The 27,799-nt window shown below is 61.9% G+C and overlaps 2 protein-coding genes across 3 annotated transcripts in view; one reads left to right on the plus strand and one right to left on the minus strand.

The window, feature by feature from the left end:
* On the plus strand, positions 1-24,197 carry PIEZO1 (piezo type mechanosensitive ion channel component 1). Its single transcript, XM_050311597.1, is given in 50 exon segments — positions 1-161; positions 6,521-6,616; positions 7,604-7,726; positions 8,060-8,102; positions 8,193-8,334; positions 9,196-9,331; positions 9,815-10,028; positions 10,158-10,323; positions 10,494-10,691; positions 10,786-10,864; positions 10,946-11,037; positions 11,129-11,389; positions 11,464-11,575; positions 11,691-11,869; positions 11,944-12,092; positions 12,292-12,471; positions 12,546-12,622; positions 13,334-13,491; positions 13,563-13,739; positions 13,838-13,963; positions 14,223-14,570; positions 14,650-14,854; positions 14,968-15,066; positions 15,617-15,770; positions 16,157-16,400; positions 16,504-16,600; positions 16,689-16,857; positions 16,935-17,024; positions 17,154-17,242; positions 17,447-17,518; positions 17,919-18,019; positions 18,102-18,189; positions 18,455-18,547; positions 18,638-18,810; positions 18,890-19,272; positions 19,350-19,608; positions 19,688-19,876; positions 20,090-20,329; positions 20,331-20,548; positions 20,642-20,789; positions 20,878-21,092; positions 21,227-21,385; positions 21,463-21,610; positions 21,715-21,903; positions 21,990-22,082; positions 22,189-22,361; positions 22,439-22,561; positions 22,652-22,731; positions 23,123-23,315; positions 23,422-24,197. Coding segments are annotated over 50 exon segments (7,851 nt in total). The 5' UTR covers positions 1-97; the 3' UTR covers positions 23,669-24,197.
* Positions 24,129-27,799, minus strand: part of CTU2 (cytosolic thiouridylase subunit 2) — a 4,182-nt gene continuing 511 nt past the window's right edge. Inside the window, exons 2-15 of one of the 2 annotated variants that reach the window (XM_050311611.1) lie at positions 27,557-27,631; positions 27,053-27,131; positions 26,915-26,974; positions 26,781-26,841; positions 26,212-26,321; positions 25,834-26,123; positions 25,623-25,758; positions 25,388-25,519; positions 25,201-25,292; positions 25,025-25,116; positions 24,862-24,937; positions 24,696-24,762; positions 24,563-24,618; positions 24,129-24,481 (exon numbers count right to left, since the gene is read on the minus strand). In XM_050311611.1, the coding sequence (XP_050167568.1) occupies positions 24,427-24,481; positions 24,563-24,618; positions 24,696-24,762; positions 24,862-24,937; positions 25,025-25,116; positions 25,201-25,292; positions 25,388-25,519; positions 25,623-25,758; positions 25,834-26,123; positions 26,212-26,321; positions 26,781-26,841; positions 26,915-26,974; positions 27,053-27,131; positions 27,557-27,631 (1,381 nt within the window). In that variant the 3' untranslated portion in view covers positions 24,129-24,426. Of the gene's footprint in view, positions 24,482-24,559; positions 24,619-24,695; positions 24,763-24,861; positions 24,938-25,024; positions 25,117-25,200; positions 25,293-25,387; positions 25,520-25,622; positions 25,759-25,833; positions 26,124-26,211; positions 26,322-26,780; positions 26,842-26,914; positions 26,975-27,052; positions 27,132-27,556; positions 27,632-27,799 lie in introns of both variants that reach the window. The other variant, XM_050311612.1, reaches the window with a different exon arrangement.

Consider the following 27,799-nt stretch of genomic DNA (forward strand, 5'->3'; position numbering starts at 1 on the left):
GGGCAGAGGCACCGGGCAGCGGGGCCTGCCCAGCCCCGGCGGGGCGGAACGGCTCGGAGCGGCTCGGGCCGGTCCCCCGCCGCGGCCGCCGGACGGGATGAGGCTGCGGGTGTTTTTATGGGGGCTCTACTGGCTGGTGCTGCCGCTCTCCCTGCTCGCCGGTGAGTGCGGGGCGCGGGGAGGCCCCCAAAACGTGGAGCGGGTGGCGGGGGGATCCCCCCCAGACGTGGAGCTGCTGGGTCGCCCCGCACGTGGGGCGGGTGGCGAGAAGATCCCGCCGTGTGAACCGGGTGGGACTCCCCGCCGCCGGAGTCTCTCCCACGCGTGAAGCTGGTGGCGAGGGGATCCCCCCCAACCCGTGAACCGTGTGGCGAGGAGATGCCTCCAGTGCGTGGCCGTGGCGGGTCCTGCCGCGCGTGGAGCGTGTGGCGGCGGGGGTCTCCCCACGCGTGAGCCCGGGGCTGTACTGGCTGCTGCAGCCGCTCGCCGGTGACTGCGGGGCGCAGGGGTCCCCCCCACGCGTAGACTTGAGGGGCGCGGGAAGTTCCCCCCATGCGTGAACCGAGAGGTGCGGGGGCCCCCCCGCGCGTGGATCGGGTGGCCGGGGAAGTTCCCCCCGCGCATGAGCCGAGGGCGAGTGGATCCCTCCATCCATGAACCCCCTGGGGGTGGGGAGGAGCCGCCCCGGGAGGAGCCGCCGGTGACTCCGGGGGGTCGGTGGCGGGACGGCGGGGTGGTGCGGTGCACCCACGGGGAGATCATCCTAAGTGTCCCCCCGCTCGCGTGACCGAGCCCACTCGCGGGTAACGCTGCGACTTTCTCCGGGCTGGTGGGGAGGGGGTGTGTGTGCGGGTCCCCCCACTCCGCCTCCCCCGTCACTGGGCACCCGCTGTGGGGGAAAGTGACCCAGTTGGGGCAGTGCCGTGTCACTGCGCTCACTCTGCTGTGGTTGAAAGGCGGGGGTGAGGAGGGTGCTGGGGGCCCGGGGTGGCCGATGCCGGAGGGGCAGCTGGCACCCGTCCCATCTCCGTGCCCGGGTACATCCCGGGGAGCAAGGTGCCCACCCCAGCCCCCGCCGGTCCCCAAGCTGCCACCGGCCCATTCCAAGCACGGCTGGCCTTTCATGGCAGATGTGCCACCCACCGAGGCAACCGGCTGGCCACCGGCCTGGAAAATCCCCGTGTCCCGGGACGCGCAGGACAAGAATCGGCTCTTTGAACCCCGGCTGCTCCGGAGCCGCTTCGGGGACGCTCCGTTTGCGTAGACGCAGAGGAAAAACCTCTCTATAAACAGGATTGTTCAACGGGCTCCTTGTGCCGGACACGGGCTGGGTCCGGCTGCCGCCAGCACCGGGATCACACGACCTACGCCGGGGGGTCTGAAGCCTGGGAAGTTCTGGCATGGATTTTGGGGTAGCCTTAGTATGACGTTTGGGGTGGTGTCACCCGGAGAGAGGGATGTGCCCACAGACGAACAGCCCCGTTCCCAGCTGTGTTTTGGGCAGCAGGTCTGGGTTTTGGGGTGCTGCCTGTGACGCCGGTGGAGGGGGGGGTGAGTCCTCACTGGCAGGGGAAGTCAGTGACTCTTGAAAAAGCTGCTTTTTCTTTGGTTTGCTGGGGCAGTGACTCAGAGCATCGCGCAGGATGTGAGGAGGTTAATTATAACCCAGCCCACGAGCAGGGTTGGGAAGAAGGGGCTGTGCTCCCTGGACAGGGGGTGAACAGCTGGGCTGGGGCACAGGAGCTGCCGGCTGCATCCCATGGGTGCCTGGGGTGACACGTGGCCTCTGGGCGCAGCCTCTCATGGGGCCCTCGTTTCCCAGTAGTGCTGATTTGGCCCCAAATTGTGACCCAAATTGTGCTGGGCTCTTCACCCCACTCCGGCACAGGACATGCTGGGGACCCCTTGTCTCCCACAGCTGGGGATGTTGGTGGTCTTGATGTCCCCCTGGTGAGCTTGCAAATGGCTTGTTTAAATTTTGGGGCCCCACTTAGGCGGGGGTTCCCTCCTGCTCCAGCTGCTTGGGAAAATGGGGTGACTCAGCAGGGTCTGGGGGCTCTTGCACCTGCACCCACGTGAAACTGAGGCATGGGGGGGGTTGTGGGTCGTCCCACTGCACCTGGGTGGGAGCAAGAGCCCTGGCACAGGACCCGCCTGCAGCCCTTCCTTCCCTGGCAATTAGGCTCTTCCCAAACGTCCGGAGGATGTTTGTTTGCGGCTCCCGGCCAGCTCGGGGCAATTGGAGATGCAGGAGTTGGGCCCCACGGTGTGGCCACGGTGTGACCCCTGCTTCCCACAGCTGGCACAGGCACAGACCCCTATGGTGGGGGTCCCAGCCATGCCAGGGGCTGTATCCCCACCTTGGCTCCATCCTGCCCAGTGGGATTCTGGGGTGCTCGGAGCCATTGGGGGTGGGGTGGGAGGCACAGCCCACAGGTGGGGGGACTGGGCTCCCCCAGGCTGGGTGACAGTCCTGGCCATGCTCATCTGTGGTTCAGTGGTGCTTGGGCAGAAGCAATGGGGAAGGGTGGCACCCCCCTCCCTGGGGCTGCAGTGCCCCCCAAACTGGGGGTCCTGATGTGAGGACACAGCCCCCCCTTGCCCAGCCAGCGTGCTGGGGGGTCTCTGGGGGTCCTGGATGCCACAGGGTTTGGTGCCCAGGCGGGTGCCAGTGGGTGTGTGGGCTTCAGGCAGCTGCCTCCTGCGGTCAGGTGCTTTTTATAAAACGAAGGGAAATAAAACAGAGGAGGAAAAAAAAACTCTATAAAAAAAAAAAAAAGGCAGCAAAGCCACCACTGTCTCCAAGAGCAATAACTGCTGCTTCCTCCCCGGGTGCAGGGGGATGGGACGGAGGCACAGGGCTGGCTCCTGCCCACCCAGGGTGCCCATCTCCCCAGGACTGAGCCCCACTGAGGTGCCTGATACTGTGGGAGGCCCCCCAGGGGTTCAGAGGGCCCCCCTGGGTGAGGAGAGCAGGGTTTGGACACTGCTTGGCACTGCCATATGGCAGACACGTTCGTGGCCCCATGGGGAATGTTATATTGGATCTGGGAATGTCCTTGTGCAATGGGAACATGGGTCCTTATATGTGCAGTGTCACAGTGCTGAACCCATGGCTTTGGGGGTCCCGAGGGCTGCAGTCATGGCACGGGGCAAAGGAGTGTTCCCTGGCACTGGGGTGGCACCTGTCACCCAAGCCGTGCATTCCCTGTCCCATTGCACGAGCTCCTGGCTGGTGCTGGGATTTCCCAGGCTGGCAGCCTTGGCACCCACTGGCACCCAGCCCAGAGCCCTCCTGAGGCATCTCCTCTGGCATCCCTGGGGAGCAGGGCGGGGGTGGTTGGTGGGATCGGGATTAACTTTCCACAAAAACAGGATACGGCGGGTGAACCGGTGGGGCTGTTCCCTCTTCCCGGAAGGAGAAGCTGGGGTTGGGAATATGCTGGTGTCTAGCTTGCTCCTTTGGGACTGATGGGATTTTGGGATGGGGAAAGGCTCTGTGGCTGGGATTCATCACCCTGCCTCTGGTTTGCAGCCAGTGTGTGGGTGAAGAGTGTGGGGTCCTGGATGCAAAGTGACACCCTGGGGACCCTGTCAGGCTCCCTGGGCACCCCAGTTGGAACAGGTTAACTGGGAGGCAGCTTGGCAGAGCTGCCCTGCTCCAGCAGCTTGTAGCGGACTCATGTCAATGAGCAGGGCAGGGAATTAAAGAGCTCTTCTAATTAATCCCGAGTGGCAGCAGGTCCCCACAGAGCAGCGGCTGCGCTGGTGCCAAGTGCTGTGGTGGTGATGGTGCAAGGCTGGTGTGTGAGGCTCTGCCAGCGCTGGGGTGGGTCTGGGGAGCCCCCTTCCCTATCCAGTTGAGAATGGATCCATCCTGGAAGATGGCTGGGTGCAGGATAGTGCCTGGTTTGCAGGAAGGGGCTATGACAAACCCCAATTGTCTGGCACAGCCGCCCTTCCCAGTGCAGTGGGAAAGACTCTGGTGCTGACTCTTCCTGGCTGCCCCCACCTTGTTGATGGATCCCTGGGGTTCCCAGTGACCCCTTTCCCCTCCCATGGGAAAATTAAAGGCTGGTGTGGATGAAGCCTGGCACACCTCAGCCAGCTCCCCGGCTCTGTGATTTATCCTCCTCCTGGCTCATTAACATCATTAATATTTCACGTGCTGCCAGCGTTGCTGGTGAACTCCATGGGAGCTGATCCGGATGCTCCCGGGTTCACGAGGGGGATTTGGGGCACCAATCCAGGACAACTGGCTTGAGATACAAGGCATATGCTCGGTGCAGGCCCCGGTGTTGTGGGTGAGGGTGCTGCTTGCACAGGGAGGGGAACGGCGGGGGCCGCTGCACTGCACCCACACACCCAGCGCTCCTCACGGGGACGGTGGGTGCAGGAGGGCAGGTTTACTCTCCCCATCACACTCTCCCCACACGCCAAACTGGTTTTTCTCCCTGTGCCGGCACTTTCCCGCTGTCAGCACTGCGGGGAACCGGTTCCCTCCGACTGCAGGACGGAGCACCCACGCACCGCCGGCACGGCACGCCCCGGTGCAGCCCTGTGAGTGCCAAGCCGGGCACCGTGGGTGCTCCCAGACCAGGCTGTGCCATGCTGGGGGGCACAGTAGCCACCTTTTTTCACTCTCTTTTTCATCCTTGATCTCTGGTTGGAGCGGACCAGCCTGCCAGGAGCTTTCCTGGTGAAGGGTGAGCTGCTCATGGGTGCTGGTGGCACCAAATAAGTGGGTCAGCATATGTGTGCCCCCCTTGGTGCTCAGCAATGCCTGTGGGTCTCCCCATGGAGCCCACAATCCCTGTTCTCTGTGGGACTCCCAGCAGGGCTCTGTGGTGCCCCTGGTGCTGCCAGCACCCACGATGTGTCCATGGCTGGGCTGGGGGCTCCCGGTGGGGCTGGTTCACCCAAAAGGTGGGCACTGGGGTGGGTGGGGGCTGGGATGGGGGTGCCAGTGGCCAAGTGGGGCTGACTGGCTCCCACGGAAGCTGGAGCAGCGTCTCGCCCCCGTGCCGGGAAGGCTCCTCTCGGCCCCGTTGGCGCGGGAAGGGGAATATTTGCTCCATGAGATCATGGTGTGCCGAAACACAGCCAGCAACCCTCAGCAGCGTGCAGGAGGTGACGCGTCCTGGGGTCACCACGGGGAGGCGGCTGGTGGGTGATGGTCCTGGTGCCCCCACCCTGGTCTCCCTGTGCCCCCCACCCCTGCTCGGGGTCTGGCTGCACTTCCTGGCACTGGGGACAGATGAGACTCCACTGCAGAAACAGGGACCGGTTTTAGCTCCACTGGGTGCTGCGTGGGACGTGCCCTGGGTGCATTCCTGGGTACTCCCTCCCACTGCCCCTGCACCCTCTGAGGATGCCCCGGGATGCTGGGCAGCTCACAGGGGGCTGCACCGTGTCCCCCCCAGCGGTGCTGCTCTCCACCCCAGGATGTGTTGTCCCACTGAAACCTCGTAAACACAGGAAGGGCCGTGCCGGGCTGTGGAGCTGAGCACGTCCCTGGCGCCCAGCCGGCCCCCCCTCACCCCTCCAACCCCACGGGACCAGGGGCTGCCCTCTGCGCCCTCCCCAAGTGAGGTGCCGAGGGAAGCAGGTCCCTACCCTGGCTGCTCAGAGGGATTCCCCTACCCAGAGTGGGGTTCCTCTGGGTGGGAGTGCAGGGATGTGTCCCTCTGGTTTGCAGGAAAGGGGGTGGAGAGATGCCCTGGGACTGCCTGGAGCAGGGGCACAGTGACACAGATAGCTCAGCTCCCCCGTGACTCGCCCCCACTCCAGCCAGGCACTGATTCAGTGGGTGCCCATCACTGTGGCCTTGTGCCTGCCCTGTGGATGCACCCAGCTCACGCTGGTGCATGTGCTGGTGTCTGTCACTGTTCGTGCAGTGACCAGAACACTGTGTCCCAACTGGGGTTGCAGCTGCCCCGCCGTGTCCCCTGTGTGCCATCCCTGTCCCCATCCCTGTTCCTTTCGCCGGCAGCAGCTCCGCAGGGCGCTGGCTCGGCCCGGCTCCTCCGACGATTTCATGCCTCCAAACAAGCTGTAATTTGGGTCTAAAAATAAGTGAGGGGGAAGGTGCTGAGCTGGTGGCACACCCAGAGTGGGGCTGGGTGCAGGTGAAGGGCTGTACCGGCCCTGGGGGGAGGTCATGGGTGTGGGTCCCAGCCTGGCCACAAGGGTCCCTTTACACCTCAGTGTGGTTTTGTGGGAATGATGTGGAAACACAGCAGATTTTGGTCATGGATCTAGTCCCCACGTATTTGGGACTTTTGGCGTCCCCCCTCTCTGTGCCACCCGTGTGGGTCACCGGGAGTGATCCGGCCTGTGTCCTGCTTTTCCCATCAGCATCCCTGGGGGGAACTTGACTCCCTGTCCTACCTGGCATTACCCCAGAATCACCTGGCATTTTGGGATGCCTTTCTTTTGGGTATCCCCAGGGCAGGGGGATGCAGCAGGGAACCCTCCCCACACCACATCCTTATCCCTAACCCTGTCCCTCTGTCCCCAGCCTGCATTTTCCGCTTCAATGTCCTCTCCCTGGTGTACCTGCTCTTCCTGCTGATCTTGCCCTGGTTCCCAGGACCCAAACGGGGCTCTGCCACAGGTAAGGGGCTCATCATGGGGTGCAAGGAGTGGGCAGGATGGGGTGGGCAGCAGGGGGGCTGCCAGCTCCCCTCCAGTGGGCACCTGCCCTCCTCCCCTGTGGTTTCTCTGCGTGGAGCCTCACTCCGTTAATTATAGCCCAGTGTGGCTATTAATAACCCTCCTGAAATGGCCAGTTTGGAGCCTTATTAACCTAAAAACCTCAGGGCTGGGCAGTGCCTGCCATGTGGGCACACCACAAGCAGCCCCTCCGCCCAGGGGGCGTGTTGTGGTGGGTGCAGGTGGGCACTGGGTGCCCGTAGCCCTGCTGTGCCAGGCTCTTAACCTGCCCCCAGCGCCTGGCACGGCCACAGCTAAAAGCTTTGCCCTCTGAATATTTCATGGGCTCACACGGCCCCGGATCCCGGTCCTGCCGAAAGCCTTCGCCTGGATTTACAGGAAAAAAACAGGCGGAGGAAAAGCTGTTGGCCCGGGGCCCCCCCGGCTGGCTCACAGCTGTGGTGGGCTCGCTGCCTGCCCACGGACAGGAAAATGGGCACGTGGCCCAGGGGGCTGGTGGGACGGGGGCACGGCTGCAGCTGGTGGAAGGTCTGACAGGACTCAGAGTGTGGGGGACCCCCTGGAGCTCTCCAACAGGACCTTCCCCCATGAAAGGGGATGCTGACTGCATCCGAATGTGGTCCCTGTACAGCAGGGCCAGGGAAGTGCCTGGTGCCAGCTGGGTGCTGCGGGGACAGGATGGGAGGATAACCTTGGGGTTTGGCTCCCTGCAGCACTCCATGCCTCAGTTTCCCCAGTAATGCTCTCAGGGTGCCCTTGGGCTGCATTGGGTGCATGGTGAGGTGGGCAAAGCCCTGGTGGGACCCTGTCCCTGGAGCAGACCCCTGGCATCTCTGGGCAGTGCACACTTACTAGGTCTTCCTGAGTGTGCTGGGTCCCCACTGGGGCCGCCTTGGGCTATGGGTGACAGGTTACCCATGTCTTGCAGGTCATGCTGGATGCATCCTCAAATGTCTGCTGGCAATCAGCAGCCTCTTCGTCCTTGCCCACTTGGTTTTCCAGATAGGCCTGTACACGATTCCCACTCTGAATCAGCTGCTGGGGCACAACTGTGAGTACGGGGATGTCTGTGCCCACCCTCAGCCACCCCTACCTCTGCTCCCTGTGGTGCCCTGAGGCTGAGCCCTCGAGCTGGTGACATGTGGGACCCCGTCCTGCTGGGTACTCAGGGGCTAATGAGGCTCTGCAGGGTCCCATACGTGTGCCCAGCTCTGGGCACATCCTGTGCCATGCCAGGGGGCCTGCTGGGTGCCCACTGCACTGGGCACAGACCCTGACCTGCACCCCCATTGATGTGGGGTGTTCTCCCCATGGGGTGGTTGCTCTGGGTGGGCTCAGAGCCTGCCCACACAGCGTCTCAGTGCCCCCCTCTTCTTCCTGGCAGGCAGCTCCTGGGAAGTCCTTTCTCGGCACATCGGGGTCACCAGGTAAGGGGACCCCGGCTGTGGGCAATTGAGGGCTGGCAATGGTGGGGGTGCCACCTCTAAGCCCTCCCCTGCCCCTCTTTACCCCCCCAGGCTGGATTTGAGCAATATTCCCAATGTAGTGCGTCTTGTGGCACCTGATGTTGGCATCCTGCTGATCTCAATCATCTCCTTGTGCCTGTGCCGCCTCGTCCCTAAGACCAACCCTGCCTTCTACAGCCAGAGATCGGAGCTGGTGAGAGCCAACCCCGGTGCCACCAGGACATCCCACCAAACACATCGCACTGGCTCCCACCAGCCTCCTCGTGGCTGATCCCTGGTCCCTGTCTCCTCCCTGGGGCACAGCAGCTGGTCCCTGACTCTTCCCCTGGGCACAGACTGGGACATGGGGGCTTGGCATGGGGACATTCCCGGTGGCTGGGGACCCAGTTCAGGGCAGGTTTGGCCACGGTGAAGGCTCGGTCACCACAGCACCTCATGTGGGCTGGGGTGACTCAGCCATGGAGGAGTGCCCATGTTTGCTCCAGTGTTGCCGTAGGGATCCCACCAAACAGCTAGGACTGTGGGATGGGCAGTTATGGGGTGCTGGCACCCAGCTTGAGCTCGCTGGGGCAGGGCTGGGTGCTGTGCTGTGCCAGCCCTGCCTGGCAATGTCAGCAGGTCACAGGGATACTGTGCTCGTGGCACCCAAGCCCTCAAGGTCAGCCAGGTGGACACAACCTCAATGCCCCCCCCCTCAGCGCAGTGAACACCCCTGGGTGCTCTGCCCCGTTTTGGGGTGCTCTTGCTGCTCCAGGCTATGGTGCCTGGCTCTGGCCGTGCTGGGCTGTAACCGGAGCATGGATGCCTTTGCTGTGAGGCTCTGGCCAGCACGGGAGGCAGCCTGGAAAAAAGCTCAGTGCTGGGAACCTGGGTCCCAGTGCCAAGAAAAACAGCCGCCCTTTGGAGGCGCTTTCCAGGCGGCTGATGAGATAAACATGGCCAGGTGCTGGGCATTGTGCCCGCCCTCCCGGCCACCCCTGCTCTCCCTCGAGTGGGGAAAGTGAGGAACGTCCTGGGACCAGGTCCTGGAGCTCACACCACCCTTGTCTTGCAGAGGGAAGTGAATGTGAGTCAGCACAGATGTGCGGCCCACGCAGCCCAGCCACTGAAGAACCAGCTGCGGGTGAAGGCTGACTGGCTGCTCTGGCAGGCCGGGAAAGGACTGGCCAGCCTGCTGCTGGCATTGGCAGGTGGGTGCAGGATGCGGGCGGCACGTGGTGATGTGGGGGTCCTCCGTGGATGTGCTGCAGAAAGGGATGCACAGTCCAAGGGGGGATGTGTGTGCAAGCGGGGGAAGATGCTTGGTCCAGAGGGGAGAGCTTGGTCCAAAATGGGGACACTCAATGCAAGGGGGTTGTGATGCTCGGTTTTAGGGGGAGGGATGTTTGGTCCGTGGGGGCAGGATGTTCAGTCCAAGGGGGAAAGCTTGGTCCATGGACAACGGGATGCTTGGTCAGAGAGGGAGATACTTGGTCCAAGGAGGGAGGATGCACAGTCCAAGCAGGAAGGATTTACAATCCAAGGGAGAAAGCTCAGTCCAGGAGGGAAGAGGTGCTTGGTCCAAGGTGGGAGGATACTCAGTCCAAGGGGGGATGCTCAGCCCAGTGGGATGCTGCTCGGTAGAGGGGGATGCTGGGCTGTTCACTGACTGCCCATGGGGCACTGCTCCCCAGGGATCACGCTGCCCTCCGCCTCCTCCAGCATCTACTACCTGTTCTTCTTGGGGCTGTGCCTGTGGTGGGCCTGTCACCTCCCCACCAGCCGCCAGGCCTTCAACATCCTCTTCATCCTTATTGGGGTCTACAGCTCCAGCCACCTCCTCTGCCTCTATGCCTACCAGACACCCTTTGTCCAGGGGATCTTCCCGGCCCCCACCATCTGGGCACGGTGAGTCCACAGGGAGGGAACTGTGCTGTGAGTCCCTGTGCTGTCCCACTTGAGCCATGTGCTATGCCAGCACCGGGACAGGACCCTGGCTCGTGGTGTGGGGTAAGGCCACCTTCTTTGTCCCCACAGAGTGTTCGGCTTCAAGGACATCATCCTTTACCACAACTGCTCCCAGCCCAACACCCTGGAGCTCAACACCAGCCACCCCTGGCCTGTCTATGCCAACCCTGGCATCCTGCTCCTGCTCTGCTACACCGTGGCCACCCTGGTGAAGCTGCGCTTGCGGTACCCCCAAGTGAGCTGGACCCTGTACCCGTGATGCTGATAATGCCTGGCATGTCCTGCTGTGCCTGCCCCAGCTCTGGCACTGGAAGGGAGTTGGGGGGCAGTGGGGTACCTGCATGTGGGGTGCCTTGGCAGGGGGATGGCAGCGGGGTGCCCTGAGCTGGCTCCTGCCCCTTGCAGAGAGCCACGTCATGGCCAGATCTGTCGTCGAGCGTGCAGATGGAGATGGAGAGCTGGCCCAGGGGCACTGTTGGCGTGGCTGAGGACACCAGCAACGTGGCTGAGGACACGGGTGGCATTGCTGAGCCCACTGAGGGCATGGCTGAGGACGCCAGTGGCGTTTCTGGGGACGCCAGCGGCATGGCTGAGGTCACCCAGGTGGGTCTGGGGGGCTGTGCCCAAGCTGTCAGGGACTGGGTGTGCGGTGCTCTGGAGGTGCCAGAGTGGGCTCTGAACTCTCTCTGCCCCCCAGCCCATGTTGGCCTCTGGCGCTGGGAGGCCGAACGTTGGCACCGAGAACTGCACCACCCACATCATGAACACCCGACAACGTAAGCCTGACCCCACAACCTCCCCCTCCCCAAACCCTGCCTGCAGCCAGGGATCCCTCACAGTCCCTCTCCCCATGCCAGGCAGGAGGCATACAGCGGTGTGGCTGCCCCTGCGCATCCTGACCTTTGTCGTCATGAGACAGAGCTACATCTGTGCCCTCATCTCCATGCTGGTAATGGACTGGGAGAGGACACGGGTAGCGGGAGGGGACATGGACATGGAGGGCACCTCCTGGGCCAAGCCTGCATCCTTTCTGCCCGCAGGTGTGGAGCATCACCTACCACAGCTGGCTGACCTTTGTGCTGCTGCTGTGGTCATGCCTCATCTGGACGGTGCGGAACCGCCAGAACTTTGCCCTACTCTGCTCACCCTTCCTTCTCCTCTACGGCATCGCTCTGTGCTGCCTGGACTACGTGTGGTCCATGGAGCTGGTCCCTGAGCTGCCCACCCATGCTGGCTTCATGAGTCTTGATCAGCTGGGGCTGGTGCACCACAAAAATCCCTCTGTTGTCCTGGGGGCAAAGGTAAGCACGGTTCTGTCCCCAATCCCTGTCCCTGCCAGCACCCAACTGTCCCTGCTCACCACCTGTCCCCACAGCTCCTGCTCGTCCTCCCCTTCTGGCCACTGCTGCGGCAGTTCATTAAGGAGAAGGTGCTAAAGAAGAAGCCCTTGATCATCAAGTTCACGAAGATGTCCCTCACGGAGACAGGTGAGGCCTCCTGGTGTCACCCCACAGAGGGCCACCATGCCAGGCTGGACAACCACAGGTTTGGGGACACAGGTGGCCCCTGCCTGGCTCCTGCAGCCCCCTCCGTGTCCTGCAGATGTCACCCACCCAGGGGATATACTGCAAAGGCTGGGGTATGCGCTGATGAATTTCTTTGCCAAGTTCTGGATCTGTGTCTGTGGCGGCATGTTCATCGTAGTGAGCTTCGTTGGCCGCCTTGTCGTCTACAAGATTGTCTACATGCTCCTCTTCCTCCTCTGCCTCATCCTCTTCCAGGTAGGGGGACTGGGGACTCCTGGGGGCCCATGGCCAGCCGCAGGGTGGCCCCACTGATGTCCCTGTCCCTGCAGGTGTACTACAGCCTGTGGCGCAAGGTGCTGAAGGGCTTCTGGTGGCTGGTGGTGGCGTATACCATGCTGGTGCTCATCGCCAGCTACACCTTCCAGTTCGAGGACTTCCCCATGTACTGGAGGAACCTGACGGGCCTCACTGATCACCAGTGAGTGTCCCTGACCCACCACAGGGTCCCTGCTGGCACCAGCCCTGTGGTGGCACCAGGGCATGGCCAAGGGATGGGTTGCACATGGGGAAACTGAGGCATGGAGCAGGCTGGGGTTGAGCCCTGACATTGGGAGCTTTTATGTGTGTGCAGGGTGGGATGGATGAGGCCCTGTGTTGACCCTCCCTTCCTCATCCAGGTTGATGGACATGGGCTTGGAGCAGTTCAGTGTCTCCGAGCTCTTCTACAACATCCTCATCCTGGGCTTCTTCCTCCTGGCCTGCATCCTCCAGCTCCATTACTTCCATGAGGCCTTCATGTACATCACCGACCTGCAGCATGCCTGCAAGCCCAGTCTGTCAATCTTCTCCACCTCTCGGTAGGACCCTGTGCTGGGTGACACCCTCTGCACCCCAAGCCCCCTGTCTCTGCTCTGAGCCCTCCTTCCTACAGGCGGACAGATAGACAAGAATCACACGGTGTGCCCGCTTCTGAGGACGCCGGGACCAGCACCTCCAGCACGTCACTGGGTACAGGGAAGGGGTGGGGGACAGGGTGGAAGGGGGTGTTCTGCAAGCCAGGAAGAAGGTGAGAGGGTAGGGAGATGGATTTAGGGTGACATCCAAGTGTGGGAGTGTACAGAGATGGATTGAGGAATCCAAGCCAGGAACAGACTTGGAGGGTATGGGGATAGATTGGGGTGTCTTCTGAGACAGGAAGAGGCTAGGAGGAATGTGGGAATGGATTGGAGCATCCTCCAAGTCAGGAAGGAGCTAGAAGTGTATGGAGATGGACTGGGATCTCCTTCAAGTCTGGGAGGGTATGAGGATGGACTGGGATGTCCTCTGAGCTGGGAAGGGGCAGGGAGGGTATGGAGGTGTCCTACAAAACAGGATGGGGCAGGAGGGAAGCAGAGATAGGTTGGGGCACTCTCCAAGCCAGACAGGAGCTGGGAGGGTATGGGGATGGATTAGGGTGATCTACAAGCCAGGATGGGACTTGGAGGGTGCAGGGATTTATTGGGGTCTCCTCCAAGTCTGGAAGGATACAGGGACAGATTGACATGTCCTCTGAGCCAGGAACGGGCTGGGGGATGCAGCACTGGTGTGTGTTCCAAGTATGGGAGATTGTGGGAATGGATTGGGATGTTCTCCCAGCGGGGAAGGATAGAGGGATGGGTTGGGGTGTCCTCTGGGCCTGAGTGGCTGTGGGGGTGTCCACGAGGGTTCGTGTCACCACAGCGACCAACAAATGGAAGCTGGTTCTGGATCGCTTGATCGTGCTGGGCAAGACCTTCTCGAACATGCTGACCTGCGTGGAGGTCTTTGTGAGGCGTCTGCTGGAGCTCCACATCCTCAAGCTGGTGGCTCTTTACACCATCTGGGTGGCCCTGGAGGAGGTACCACTCAGGGTGCCGGGTTGGGGGGCTCGACAGGGCACCCTGGGATGCTGACATGGCCACTGCCCCAGGTCTCAGTGATGAACTTCGTGCTGGTGCTGCTGTGGACCCTCGCCATGCCCTACTGCCGCTTCCGCCACATGGCCTCGTGCCTCTCCACCATCTGGACCTGCATCATCATTGTCTGCAAGATGCTCTACCAGCTCGAGATCGTTGAGCCCCGCCAGTACTCCAGCAACTGCACTGAGGTGCCTGGGGTGCTGGTTCTTGGGGTGCTTGTGGCAGCACGGGGGGATTTTCCCTGGCTGGAGGTGGGGTCTGATACCCAGGGTGCTCCCATTCACAGCCCCTGCTCAATGCCACCAGCCTGAGTCTGGAGGAGATGGGCAACTCCACCCTGTACCGCGGCCCTGTGGATCCTGCCAACTGGTTTGGTGTCCGGAAGGGGTTCCCCAACCTGGGATACGTCAAGGTGGGCACGAGGACATTGTGGAGACTACCTGGGGGGATGCCTGGTGTTGTGCCATGGTCCTGAGCATCCCTTCTGTGGCGACCACCTGGGGGATGCTTGGTGGCACACTGTGGCCCTGAGCATCCCTTCTGGGAGGACCACCTAGGGGGATGCCTGCCTGGCTTCATGTCACGGGTGCAAACATCCCCTTTTATGAGGAGCAGCTGGGGCAGGAGGCCTGGTGTCACGCCGTGGTGCTGAGCATCCTCTCTTCCCCTAGAACCACCTCCAGGTGCTGCTGCTGCTGGTGTTTGAGGCGGTGGTGTACCGAAGCCAGCATTACTACCGCATGCAGCACAATGAGGACACTTCTGACACCGAGGCCATCTTCGTACAGTCGCGGTCGAAACGTAAAACGGACGGGGACGGGCACACGGACAGGGACGGGCACACGGACAGGGACGAGCACACGGACAGGGACAGGCACGTGGACGGGGATGAGCACACGGACAGGGACAGGCACGCGAACGTGGACAGGAATGCAGACACGAAATTGGACCGCAACAGGGACATCGTCGCGTTTGCCAAACACTTAATCAACTACTTCTACTACAAGTTTGGCTTGGAGGTGGGAACAGGGCACCGTGGGGGGGTCCCACCGCTCACAGCACCCCAGTGCTGAGCCCCTGCGCCCCCCTGCACCCCAGATCTGCTTCCTGATGATGGTGACCGTAATCGGGCAGCGGATGAACTTCCTGGTGATCCTGCACGGCTGTTGGCTCGTGGTCATGATGACGCTGCGGCGCCGGGCGGCCATCGCCCGCCTCTGGCCCAAGTACTGCCTCTTCCTCGTCATCTTCTTCCTCTACCAGTACCTGCTGTGTGTGGGCATGCCACCCGCCCTCTGTGTGGGTAAGGGGCACAGGGGACCTTTCCTGGGCTCAGGGAGGTGTGGTCCATGTGTGGGGAGCATGTGAAGGGGTTGGAGGAGGGGGCTGGCACTGAGTGTTCCTGCTCTCCTCCAGACTATCCGTGGCGATGGAGAGTCCCCATGAACTCGGCACTCATCAAGTGGCTCTACCTGCCTGACTTCTTCGTGCCCCCCAAATCCACCAATCTCATCAGTGAGTATCCCCCCAGCCTTTGGGAATCTTCTGGGCGTGGGTTGCCCTGTCGCCCTACTCCTGTCCTGGCAGCCATCTGCCCACAGGGTGCCCTGGCCCCCTACACCAGCCCTTGGCACCCCAGTGCCCCTGGAGCACCCCCAGCCACTGGGGATCCCATCCTGCTTCCAGGAGGGGGAGGAACCGGCAGTAAGGGTGGGAGGAGCTTGAAGAGCCTGCCCCTCTTGGAGGTGGGGCTTAAACAGTACCCACCCCCATTTGGGAGGAGCTATGGGAGATCCCTGCCCCTTTTGGGGAGGAGTGTGTTGGAGGAACATGCTCTTTTGGGCAGAAGAAGGGGACTGGAGAGCTCCATACTCTTGATGTGAGGAGTTTGATTAAAGCCACACCCCAAAGGGTGCAGAGGCTGGGGAAAATCACACCCGCATGGGGAAGACAATGAACCCCAAATCCTGGGGAGGAGTGGCCTGGGATGCCCTATTCCTTGGGGAGGGGCTTGGTGGGTGCCAGCATTCTGAGGAGCCCCCCAGGCTGAGCCGTGTGCCCGCAGATGACTTCTTGCTGCTGCTGTGCGCGGCGCAGCAGTGGCGCGTGTTCGAGGCCGAGCGCTCCGAAATCTGGCGACAGGCAGCGGGTGACAACGAGGAGCGGTTTGACCGCGAGAAGGACCCCTACATCAGGGAGGAGAACTTCCTCCACTGCCGGTGGGTGCCTGCGGCACAGCACCCCGACCCAGGCTGGGATACCTCGGGATGGGATCCCCTGTGGGCTGGGAATGAGAACCCACCCTGGGATGGGACCCCTTGGGGTATAGATGGGATGGGACCTCCTCTGGGATGGGACCCTTTGGGGTATGGACAGAATGAGATCACCATCAGGATGGGACCCCCACCCTGAAGTGGGACCCCTTAGGGTAAGAACAGGATTGATGGAACCCTCAGGCAGGAGTAGCTGCTGGGCTGGGATCTTCTAGGATGAGATGGGACCCCCTTGGGGCAGGGAAGCCCTCACCCCAGTGCTGGGACAGGACCACCTCATGGCTGAAGCATGGAGGGGACAGAGCCCCTGCTCTGAGTGCCCCATCCCGCAGGTGCTACCTGGACATGGTGAAGGTGGTGATCTTTCGCCACCTCTTCTGGTTCGTGCTGGTGGTGATCTTCATCACCGGGTCCAACCGCATCAGCCTCTTCGGCCTCGGCTACCTGCTGGCCTGCTTCTACCTCCTCCTCTTTGGCACGGCCATGCTGTGCAAGCCGACCCGCCCCCGCCTGGTGGTCTGGGACTGCCTCATCCTCTACAATGTTACAGTCATCATCTCCAAAAACATGCTGTCGGTGAGTTGTTGTCCCCACCGTGGACTCCTTGGGGTCATCTGGGGTGTCCCCTGGGGAGGGGACAGATGGTGACAAACCCCGTGTGGGCCGTTTCTCCGTGCAGCTCCTTTCCTGCGTCTTTGTGCAGCAGATGCAGAACAACTTCTGCTGGGTGATCCAGCTCTTCAGCCTCGTCTGCACCGTCACGGGCTACTACGACCGTGAGCTGCTGGTCTGGGGGGGTCTTGTGGCCTTGGGGCTGTGGGTTTGGGCTGCTGCCTGACTTGCCTACACCTCTTGCCTTGCTAGCCAAGGAGATGGGCAAGGACCACGACTGCTCACTGCCTGTGGAGGAGGCAGGAGTCATCTTGGATAGCATCTGCTTTTTCTTCCTCCTGGTCCAGCGGCGTATTTTCCTCAGCACCTACTATGTGCACGTCCTGTGGGACCTCAGAGCCTCTACCCTGCAGCCTTCCAGGTGGGATTGGGATCCTGGAGGGTCCCTGCAGGTACCAAGGTACCCCCTTGAACCTCCCACCATCCCCATCCCCACAGGGGTGTTGTGCTGTTCCAGGCCAGCATCATGAAGAACCTGCATGCCCACCAAAGAGCCGAGAATAAGTCGCTGGCCCAGCTGAAGCGGCAGTGAGTGGGTTTTGGGGGGCACTGGGACCCCCCTTCCTGCAGCCACCGGCACTTTGGGGCACCCCTGTATATGTGGGGGTGCCTCAGGGGGGTTTGGGCAGCAGGCTCCACAGCATCCTCTGCCTCCAGGATGGAGCGGATCCGAGCCAAGCAGGACAAGTACCGTCAGGAGCAGCTGCCCCGCACCACCAGCGAGGAACAGGATGAGGCTGGGACAGGTGAGAGCCACGGGGTCCCTCCTGTACCTCCAACCCCTCTCTGGGCACACAGGGGAATATGATCCATCGCTGACACCCGTCCTGGTGGAGCCTCGTGGAACATTGTGGTGACCCCCTCCCTCCCTGTCCCTCGGCTTCCTCCCCACACCTGGGGTGGGTGCACTGAGCGTGGCCGTTCTCAGCCCTCCATCTGCCATCCCACAGCGCCCCGTGGCCCGGCGGACCCGTCCCGGCAGAGGGAGCGGTGGTGGAGGCCAGGGTTAGACCACGCCGGAGGTACTGCCCTGGCACGGGGCCATAACGGGGCCATAACCTCGGTGAGGTCCCCCCGCCGGGACCACTAACACCCGTGGGGAGCGGTGGTGGCAGTGCTTTGGGCAAGGTGACACCCTGCATGTGCCCTGTCCCCACGCGTGTACCCCTAACCACGGCTCCTCTGCTCCCCATTACTAACGAGGTGTTGGACTGGGCGTGCCAGGCTGCGTTTGGAGTCACCTCCGAATGCTGATGATGGAGGGGTCCCACCTTGGGGCTGTGGCAGTTGAGTCGGTTATGTCCCCACTTGGGGTCCCCCCCCAGGGGTGACATGGCTGCGGGGCCAGCCTGGGTACTGGCTGTGCTGTGACACCCCTGCCATGGCATGGCCATGTCCTGACACCCCGTGCAACCCTGGCAGTGCTGCATTCTGGGGAATACTACCTCTTCGAGTCGGACAGCGAGGAGGAGGAGGAGGAGGTGCCAGAGGAGTTGCAGCCAGGGAGACACGGCCCCTTCCAGGTGGACAGGGCTTGGGGGCTGTGGTGGGGTTGGGGTGTTGGCCGTGCCCATGGGATGCTGATGGCCCCTGTCCCCCTTCCAGCTCATCCACCAGGCCATGGTGACCAACACCAGGACAGTGCTCCGGCAGCAGGCACAGCGGGAGCAACCCCGTGCTGAGGGTGCTGCAGGTAGGTCTGACACCCCAAAACAGGGCTGGAGGGGCCAGGAGGGGACTGTTTGTCCTGGCAGTGGGGCTCCCAGTATGTGTGTGAACTCTCTGATGGCTACAATGGGGTTGAGCACAAGCTGTGCAGCTTCTTTGGTGCCCGCACTGGTTTTTGAGGTGGATGTGGGGGAACAGGAGGTGGGATGATGAATGGGAGAGCCCCATAAATGATGTCTATTTTCTGTTAAGTCACTGCTACCCCTTGCCTGGGGGTCTGACCCTTGCAGGGGACCGTGGAGGGAGAGAGGCAGAGGTGGAGGCTGAAGAGCCTGAACGCCAGGAGGAAGGGACTGTGGCACGTTCTAGTAGTCTGTCTGCAGGTGGGCAGCAGGACTGCAGAGCAGGGTCATGCTGGGGTGGTCTGAGTGAACACTGAGAGACCCCCCCCATCCCTCTTTTTGCCCTGGCAGAGCAGAGCAACGTGTTGCATCGGGCACTGAACATGCTGCGGTTCCTGTGGCTGCTGTGCCAGGCCGTGGTGGACGGGCTGACGCAGTGGATGGAGGACTGCACCCAGGAATACATGGACATGTTCAACGTCCTATACGTGGAGAGATACATGATCGCTATGCATCTGTCTGCTGTGAGCGTGGGGGGGACACCATGGCACGGGGCGGGGAGGTGGCAGCCTTGCAGTGTCACTGACCCCCTGCCCACTGCAGGGAGAGAAGATTAGTGATGGGATCCTGGATAGAATGTACGTGGACCAGCCACCGGAGCAGCCAACAGAGGAGCCGTCAGAGGAGCCGTCAGAGCAGCCACCAGAGCAGACACCTGAGGGGCCACCAGAGGGGCCCCCAGAGGAGCTGAGCCCACGCAGGTCTTTGAGTGTAGACTCCCAGAACGGCGCTGCTGCCCGGCAAGTGCAGAGATACCCCTCAAGGGAGCAGCTGACCTTGCCACAGGAAGGGGGGCTCATTCCCCCTGAGGGCAGCCAGGAGCAAGTGATATCTGAGGGCTCTTCAGAGGCTGTAACTGGATCTCGGCAGCGTCTGTCCGTGCTCCAGAACCGCAGGAGGACGGCCAGTGAGCTCCTCCTGCTCAGGTACAGGGACGTGGGGACAGTGGGGATGGGGCTGGGGGGCAACAGGGATGGCTCAACCTGTTCACTGCACCCTGCAGGAAGACAAACACCCCAATGCTGGAAGAGTCAAGGCTTTTCTATCAGTCCCACAACCGGTTCCTGAAGCTGCTGCTGACCGCGTACCGCTGTGCGACCGCCCACTCTGAGCTGGTCTGCTACTTCATCATCATCCTCAACAACATAGTGTCTGCCTCCATCATCTCCCTCTTTCTGCCCATCCTCATCTTCCTCTGGGCCATGCTCTCCATCCCCCGGCCCACCAAGCGCTTCTGGATGACCGCCATCATCTTCACCGAGGTGGGCAGGGGGTGACCGGTGAGGGGATGATGCCACCCAGCCCCCCCACTGCTGCCCACTGACCCCAGCATCCCCACAGGTGATGGTGGTGGTGAAATACCTCTTCCAGTTCGGGTTCTTCCCCTGGAACAGCTACTCCACACTGCTGCGCAATGAGGGCAAGCCCTTCTTCCCACCACGCATCCTGGGCTTGGAGAAGAGCACCCGCTACCTCAAGTATGACCTCTTCCAGCTCCTGGCCCTCTTTTTCCATCGCTCCCTGCTGCAGGTGAGCCCTGGGGCATGGGCAGCGCCTGGGTGGGCGTTTTGTGGGAGCTGGAGGTGCTCCTGGGGGCTCTGGAGAGAACCCAGTGGATGCTTGGTGTCTCTTCTGTGGTTTCCCACCATTACTTGTTGGGAATGGATGACGCGGGTGGGGGATGAGGGGTGTGGGGCTGGGGGGCATCAGGACCCCCATCCCCCTGACCATGTCCCTCCACAGACGTATGGGCTGTGGGACTGTGATGAGGCCTCCATATCCAAGAAGAAGATGGAGGCAGAGTGGACAGAGGAAGAGGAAAAGGAGGAGGAAGCAGCGTCCCCGGCGGTGGTGGTGTCTGAGGAAGAGATGGAGGCTCCAGAAGAGCCAGGAGCACCAGGCTCAAACGTGGGATTGGAGTCGGAGGGTGATGCCGTGGGGCAGGAAGAGGGGAGTGAGGCCATGGAGCTCCGCCGCAGGAAGACAGACGACTCAAGGGAGGAAGACACCAGAGGAAGGGAGCACCAGTTCCCTGTTCCCACAAGGGTGGCAAGGCTGGCAGCACCACGGTGCGGGGGACCCTGACTGTTATATGTGCTTAGCCTTAGTTCCTGCGGAGAGGACTGGAGAGTCAGAAGAGAGCAATGCTCATAGGAAGCTGAAGGCATTTGGGTTGTTGGTCATGTGCTTCTTCCTCACCACGTGAGTGGCAACAGTGCTGGTTGGGGTGGGGGATGTGGGGGGCAGCCCCCATCAACCATTCCCTGTGTCCTCTGTGTCCTCTGTCCCTTGCAGAGCACAGAACATGTACCAGCCAGTGCGCAAGTTCTTCAAGGACATTCTGCACACTGAGAACCGCGCAGCCACCGACGTCTATGCCTTCATGTTCCTGGTCGATGTGGTCGACTTCATCATCATCGTCTTTGGCTTCTGGGCCTTCGGGGTGAGCAAGGGTTCCCACAGGGCACTGACTGGCAAGCCCCCACTGCAGGGTGAGGGCTGACCATGTGCTGACCTCTCCTGCATCCCAGAAACACACGGCAGCCACCGACATCACCTCCTCACTGTCAGAAAACCAAGTGCCGCAGGCTTTCCTGGTCATGCTGCTCTTCCAGTTCACCACCATGATCATCGACCGTGCGCTCTACCTCCGCAAAACCGTGCTGGGCAAGCTCATATTCCAGATCGCCCTGGTCTTTGGCATCCACGTCTGGATGTTCTTTATCGTGCCGGCTGTCACTGAAAGGTACTGAGCATCCCCTAAGGATGCCCTGCCGTGGCACAGTGTAGTCCTTGGGTGGCACCTTTGTGTCCCCGAGCCCACACGGTGGCCCAGGCTGGCCAGACAGGTGGCTGAGGAGTGACATATCCCTCCTGCAGGTTGTTCAACCTCAACATGGTGGCCCAGCTGTGGTACTTCGTGAAGTGCATCTACTTTGCCTTGTCAGCGTACCAGATCCGCTGTGGTTACCCCACCCGCATCCTGGGCAACTTCCTTACCAAGAAATACAACTACCTCAACCTCTTCCTCTTCCAGGGGTATGGCACAGGGCTGCATGGACCCCCAGGCACCCCAAGGGTGCCATACCACTCCCTCTCTCCATGTTCCCCCCCAGATTTCGCCTCGTGCCCTTCCTGGTGGAGCTGCGGGCTGTGATGGACTGGGTCTGGACGGACACCACGCTGTCTCTCTCCAACTGGATGTGTGTGGAGGACATCTATGCCAACATCTTCATCATCAAGTGCAGCCGTGAGACTGAGAAGGTACAGTCCCCCCTATGCCAGGAAGGGCCCCCCACTAAGCCTCTTGTTACTTGGGGTCCCCCTGAGCCCACCCAACACCGTGTGCTGTCTCCCTCCCATCCCAGAAATACCCCCAGCCCAAGGGGCAGAAGAAGAAGAAGATTGTGAAGTATGGTATGGGGGGTCTCATCATCCTCTTCCTTGTGGGCATCATCTGGTTCCCCCTGCTCTTCATGTCACTGGTGCGCTCCGTGGTGGGCATCGTCAACCACCCCATCGATGTCACCGTCGCCCTCCAGCTGGGGGGGTACGAGGTGAGGATGTGGGGGGTGGTGTGCTGGGTGTCCCTGATGAGACACTAGGGTCCTCTGCCCCCCTCATGGCCTCCTATCCCCCCTAGCCACTGTTCACCATGAGCACCCAGCAGCAATCCATCCAGCCCTTCACTCCCGATGACTACGAAGACCTCACCCGGCATTTTGAGCACGACCCGGTAAATCCTCCTCCCATCCCAAAACCTGCCTGCTCCATCCTGCTGGGTGCCGGGAGGGCTGGCAGAGGTCCCTCAGTGGGGCTGAGCTGTGTCCCCCCTGTGGCAGGTGGCCATGCAGTTCATCACCCTCTATGGCTACGAGGACATCGTGACCGCCCGCATCGAGGGCAGCTCGGGCTCGCTCTGGAGCGTCAGCCCCCCCAGCCGTGAGCAGATGCGGCAGGAGCTGCTGAACAGCTCCTCTGACATCACAGTCCGCTTCACCTGGTCCTTCCAGAGGTACTGCCGGCACGGCAAGGCGGGGACCAGGCCTGCCTGCACCCCCCCTACACACACTCAGTCTCTCCTGCCCACAGGGACCTGGGCAAGGGGGGCACGGTGGAGACCGCCTTCGACAAGCACACCACCGACCTGGTGCCCGGCGCACCCGAGCGCCTGCAGCTGGCCCAGCTGCTGGAGGGCACCCGGGACGACCCCGTGTGAGTGTCCCCTGGGGAGGGAGGGGAACCAGACCCCCATGTTTGGCAGGATGGTATAAACCCCCCCCACACACACACACTTTCTTGCAGGCGAGTGGCCAACCTGTTCCCCAGATACGTCCGGGCGCCCAACGATGTCGACGCTGAACCTGTCGAGCAGCTCCTGCCAGGTAGGTTCCACCATGACCCCCCCAAAAGAATCAGCACTGGGGCACACCAGCTGGTGTGAGGTGCTCTGATGGTGGTCCCCCCGCAAACAGGGAGGACATGGGTCCCATCAAGTCCCCCCACTGAAAAAGTCATCACTGGGTGCCCACTAGTGGCCATGCTGTGCCCTGATGGTGCCAACTCCCCTGCAGATGGGGAGGACGTCAGTCCCACTATTTCCCTCTGCCAATAAAAGTCATCACTGGGGACACACCAGCAGCTGTGCTGGTTGCTGATGGTGCCACTCCCTTGAAGATGGGGAGGACATGAGTCCCACCATGTCCTCCCCCCAAAAAATCATCCTTGAGAGCACAGCAGCCACTGAGCTGTGCCCTGACGGTGTCACCCCCTCAGAGGGCGAGGAGAGCTACATGGATGTGGAGGTGCAGCTGAAACGGGAGCGCAGGGGCCGAGGGAGCGACAGCTTTGTGGAGTGGTGGGTGCTGCGGCTGAAAGACGCCCCCCCCGAGGATGGCAACGTCCTGCCCATGATCATCTTCAACGACAAAGTCAGCCCCCCCAGCCTGGGCTTCCTGGCTGGCTACGGGTATGTGGAGGGGGCAGGGGGTGTTGGGGGGCTCCAATCACCTGGTGGGGTGTGAAGGGAAGGGGTGGTGGGATAGAGGGATACAGGATGTGTCCCCCCCTTGCAGGATCATGGGGCTGTATGTGTCCATCGTGCTGGTGATCGGGAAGTTCGTGCGGGGGTTCTTCAGTGAGATCTCCCACTCCATCATGTTCGAGGAGCTCCCGTGCGTGGATCGGATCCTGAAGCTGTGCCAGGATATTTTCCTGGTGCGGGAGACGGGCGAGCTGGAGCTGGAGGAAGAGCTCTATGCCAAGCTCATCTTCCTCTACCGCTCACCCGAGACCATGATCAAGTGGACACGGGAGAAGTAATAAGGGGAAGGGACTCCAGCCCCCTCCCCTCGCAGGGACATCACCGCCAATGCCTTAACCAGCCCCCCCCCCGAAGCTGGGGCCGCATCCTGCCCTGGGAGGCAGTGGGATGTGGGGTTCTGGCCGCTCGCTTTGAGGGAGGATGTTTTTCTGGATGTTTTCCTTACGTTGTTTTGAAGCCGTTCCACCTGCACAGACCACGTTGTGCCTTCCCAGGGAGGGGGACAGCAGGTGGTCCCCCCACCCCCTGGGTGCCCCTGGCTGCCAGGTGGGGATGGGGGGTCAGGAGCCAGCCTGTACCCTCTCCCTTGTTGTCCCCAACCCCGTTCCAGAACTAGGTTGAACTCAAAAGCAATACCCCCCCCATCTACAGGATGGGGGTCCTGAGTTATGGCCCCTCCAGTTGGGGGGAGGGGTTCTGGCAACCCCAGTTGGACTTCAGACACTTGTTGACTTCGAGTTTGTTTTTGTTTTTTATTAATTCAAATGGTTTATTTATACAGATATTGAATAAAACAAACTTGAGGCCTCCCTGGCTGACAGGCAGCTGGGGCAGGGAGGGTGGGGGGTCCAGGGATGTGCTATGCTGGGGTTGCCAGTAATCCTGGTCCCCAATAAATGGGGGTGGGGCTCTCCCTGCCCATGGCTGGAGCAGAAATGGGTGCCAGGGGTCCCCACCAAGCTCTGGTGGGGTTGGCACCTGGCCCAGTAGTGCCACTGAGGGATGGGGGTCTGTGTCCCCACTGTCCCCAACGCCTTCAGCTCTTGCTGGGCTCCTGGTTCTCCTGTTTCTGCTGCTCCATCTCTGCACTGCAAGGGATGGACGCACTGGATGGATGGACGTGGCAATGGGGGCTGAGCCAGCGGGGAGGGGACTCCCACCCCCCTTACCCATGGATCCTGCGCTGGGCCTCGGCACGTATGTAGGGTGGCAGCGTGGTGAGGGGGCCCTGCAAGAGACAGTGGGTGAGGCTGGGGATCCCCATCTCCACAAAGAACCACCCCACTTGCACATCAAAAGCCTCACCAGCTCCTTGAAGGTGAGGCGGCAACTGTAGCACAGCAGTGGAATATAGGCAGCTTTGCTCTCAGCCCTGTGGGAACAGGAACAAGGAGAGGGACACTCATTGGTGCCACTGGGGTGGCCTCAGAGTGAGTATGGAATGCTGGAGTCCCCCCGCCCACATGCTCACCTCTGCTGGCAGCACCCATTCGTCACTGGCTCCGGCTCCTCCCAGATCAGTGTGGGCTCCAGGGCCAACTCCTCCTCTGCAAGAGCCAGAGGGCAGGGGGGCAATGGTGGGGTGCACACATGCTCCCCAAATCCTCTGAGCCCCCCATGCCCCCCTCACTCACCTCCCTCAATGTCCAGGCCGCAGAGGCAGAGGAGGCAGCGCTGGGACTCACTGCTGGCCTTGGCTGGGTCTGGGCTCAGCTTCTCCCCTGTCCTGCAGCCAACACAGGCTGAGTGCACCCCAATCCCCCAGTCACTCCCCCCACCCCACTGTACCTCCACTCGGGGGTGCCTGTACCGGTAAACAGTGCTGATGGTGGAGGGGAAATCCTCCTGCAGCCCCAGGAGGAAGCGCTCGATCAGGTGGTGGATGCTGAGCTTATCACGGCGCTGTGAGGGCAAGTGGAGAGGGCAGGGGCAGGATTGGGAGGTCTGTCCCCACCATGGGGATACAGCTTGGGATCCCTAACATAGGACATCCCTACCTTGGTGAAGAGAGGTGGCACAATGACGGTGGGGACATTGAAGAAGTGGTTGTAGAAGGCGATCTCCTTGGCCGTGTAGTCCCGCATGGGCCGCACCACCATCACGTCGCCGTGACGCTTGTCCGTGAAGCCCTGTGGGTGTGTGGCTGCCAGGGCACTGTGCCACCACCAAGCCTTGGACACTCCCTGTGGCATCATGTCACCCCTCGGGCACAGGTGACCGTCCCCAACTCACCGTGTCGACGGCGAGGAAGGCGCCACGGCCCAGCGACAGGTTGGTGAGGAGCTTGACGGCCACGCGGGTGCAGCTCTCGCCCGTCATCACCTTGGAGTAGCCCCTGCTCCGGGCTGTCTGCAGGATGAGGTGGGTCCTGGGGATGAGGTGACACCAGTTCAGAGCCACCATGCCATGCTGGTGCTGGAGCCAGGCAGGATCAGCCCCTCACCGCAGCATCTGCAGCAGCTCCTCCCGTGCTGTTGCTGTCTCCACAGCCTCGAAGATCCGGAGCAGCTCCTGGGTTTGGGCAGTGTCGGGCAGGCGGGCGGAGCCCGGGGGTCCCACTGGTGTGTCCTGGGTGCTGTGGCCAGGCAGAGAGGTGGCACTGTCCCCATCCCCCTCCTGTCGCTTCTGCTGGATGAAGCTGTCCACAGCCTCCTTGTAGGAGGGGCCAGATGGGCTGGACTTGCTGGACTGCTCTGGCCCCGGCTGTAAGATGGATGGGGGCAGCTCCAGTGCCTGTGGGGCAGAGATGGATACAGGCGGAAGTTGGGGTGTCCAGGTGTGTCCCCTCACCTCAGCACCTGTCCCCATGTCACCCCAATACCTCCTCCAGATGGATCACATGGTAGGGGAAGCCGGTGGCCTGCATCAGGGTCTCCATGTGGGCCAGGGTCTGCTCCCGCTGCTCTGGGCTCTGCCTGCGCACAGCTCCCTCTGGAAGGCAGGTGGGCAGTGCCAGGGCTGTTGTCACAGTGAGGAGGGGGCACCCACCACACCCCTGGGGCCAGGAGGACAACCCAGGGTGCCATGGCCTTGCTGGGCTGAGTGGCAGCACCCCGGGCCTGGCATGGTGCAGTAGGATCCTATGCTGAGAGCAGGTAGTGAGGCAGGGAGAGGGGAGTGGAGCTGGGAATGGGGCAGGGAACAAGCATTGAGGCTGAAAATGGGGCAGGGAGCAGGCACTAGGGCTGGGAGCAGGCAGTGGGGCAGGAAATGGGGCAGGGAACAGGCAATGGGATGGGAATGGGGCAAGGAACAGGAAGTGAGGCAGGGAACAGTGGGGAAGGGAATGGGCAGCAGAGCTGGGAGCAGCCAGCAGGGCCAGGAATGGGCTAGGAACAGGTCTGGGAATGGACAGTTGGACACAGAGCAGGCAGCAGGGCTCATCCTTACCCTCAACATAGATGAGGCTGGGGACGAAGCGGAGCCTCTTGGCCGCCTCCCGGCTGAGGCCCTGGCAGAGGCACAAAGTGAGCAGGGTGGGTGAGCTGTGTCCCCCCCGACCCCTCCCGAGCCCCCACTCTCACCTCCTGCACCTGCCGGACCATGGCACTGGAGGCTGAGCCCCCCGACAGCGCCAGCAGCACCTGTGAGAACAGCAGGGACAGTCATCAGCCCTGGTGCCACCACTGGGTTCCCCCTCTGCGTTCCCCCACCCCTCGTACCTTCTCTCCTGGGAAGATGACACGGTTCTTGCCCAGCATCGCACGGAATTTGTGCACAAAGTACTCACGGAAGCAGCCGCTGTGGGGACATGGGCACACAGGAACCCCTGAGTCTGCTCCACCAGCCCCAGACCTCGTGTCCCTGAGCCCCAAAGTCCTGGAATCCCCGACTCCCAGCCTTTTTCCTGAGACCAATGTCTCAGAGATCCCATGTCCACAAGCCCCCACTTCCCAGAGACCCAATGTCCCAGAAACAAAGGTCCATGAGACACAATGTCCCCAGGCTCCCATGTTCCCAAGACCCAACGTCTCCAATGCCCCACATCCTCAAGACTCAATGTTCCCAAGGCTTGATGTCCTGAAACCCCGAAGTCTCCAAGCCCTGATGTCCCAGAGACCCAATATCCCCAAGCCCTGGTGTCCCCAAGCCCAAACATCCCAAACACCCAATAACACCCCCCAGCCTGATGTCCCCCATCCCACTGTCCCCACTCGGTCCCTCACCGGCAGAACGGGTCCCCGACGCGGATGATGAGGGCGGCCGTGCCCTGCCCGCACTTCATGCAGGTTCGGGGTTGGCTGTGGAGACACGGCCGGTCACCGGGGACACCGACCCGACCCCCCCCCGGGGGCGGTACCGGGCGGGGGGGCGGCGGTCCCAGTGCCGGGGCAGCACGAGGGGCTACCGGGGTGTTACCGGGGGATACCAGGGGGAGCACCAGGGGGGTACAGGGGCAGCACCGGGGG

This window comes from Myiozetetes cayanensis, unplaced genomic scaffold (genome assembly GCF_022539395.1).
Source record: "Myiozetetes cayanensis isolate MyiCay16 unplaced genomic scaffold, myiCay2020 scf16, whole genome shotgun sequence".
NCBI lineage: Eukaryota > Metazoa > Chordata > Aves > Passeriformes > Tyrannidae > Myiozetetes > Myiozetetes cayanensis.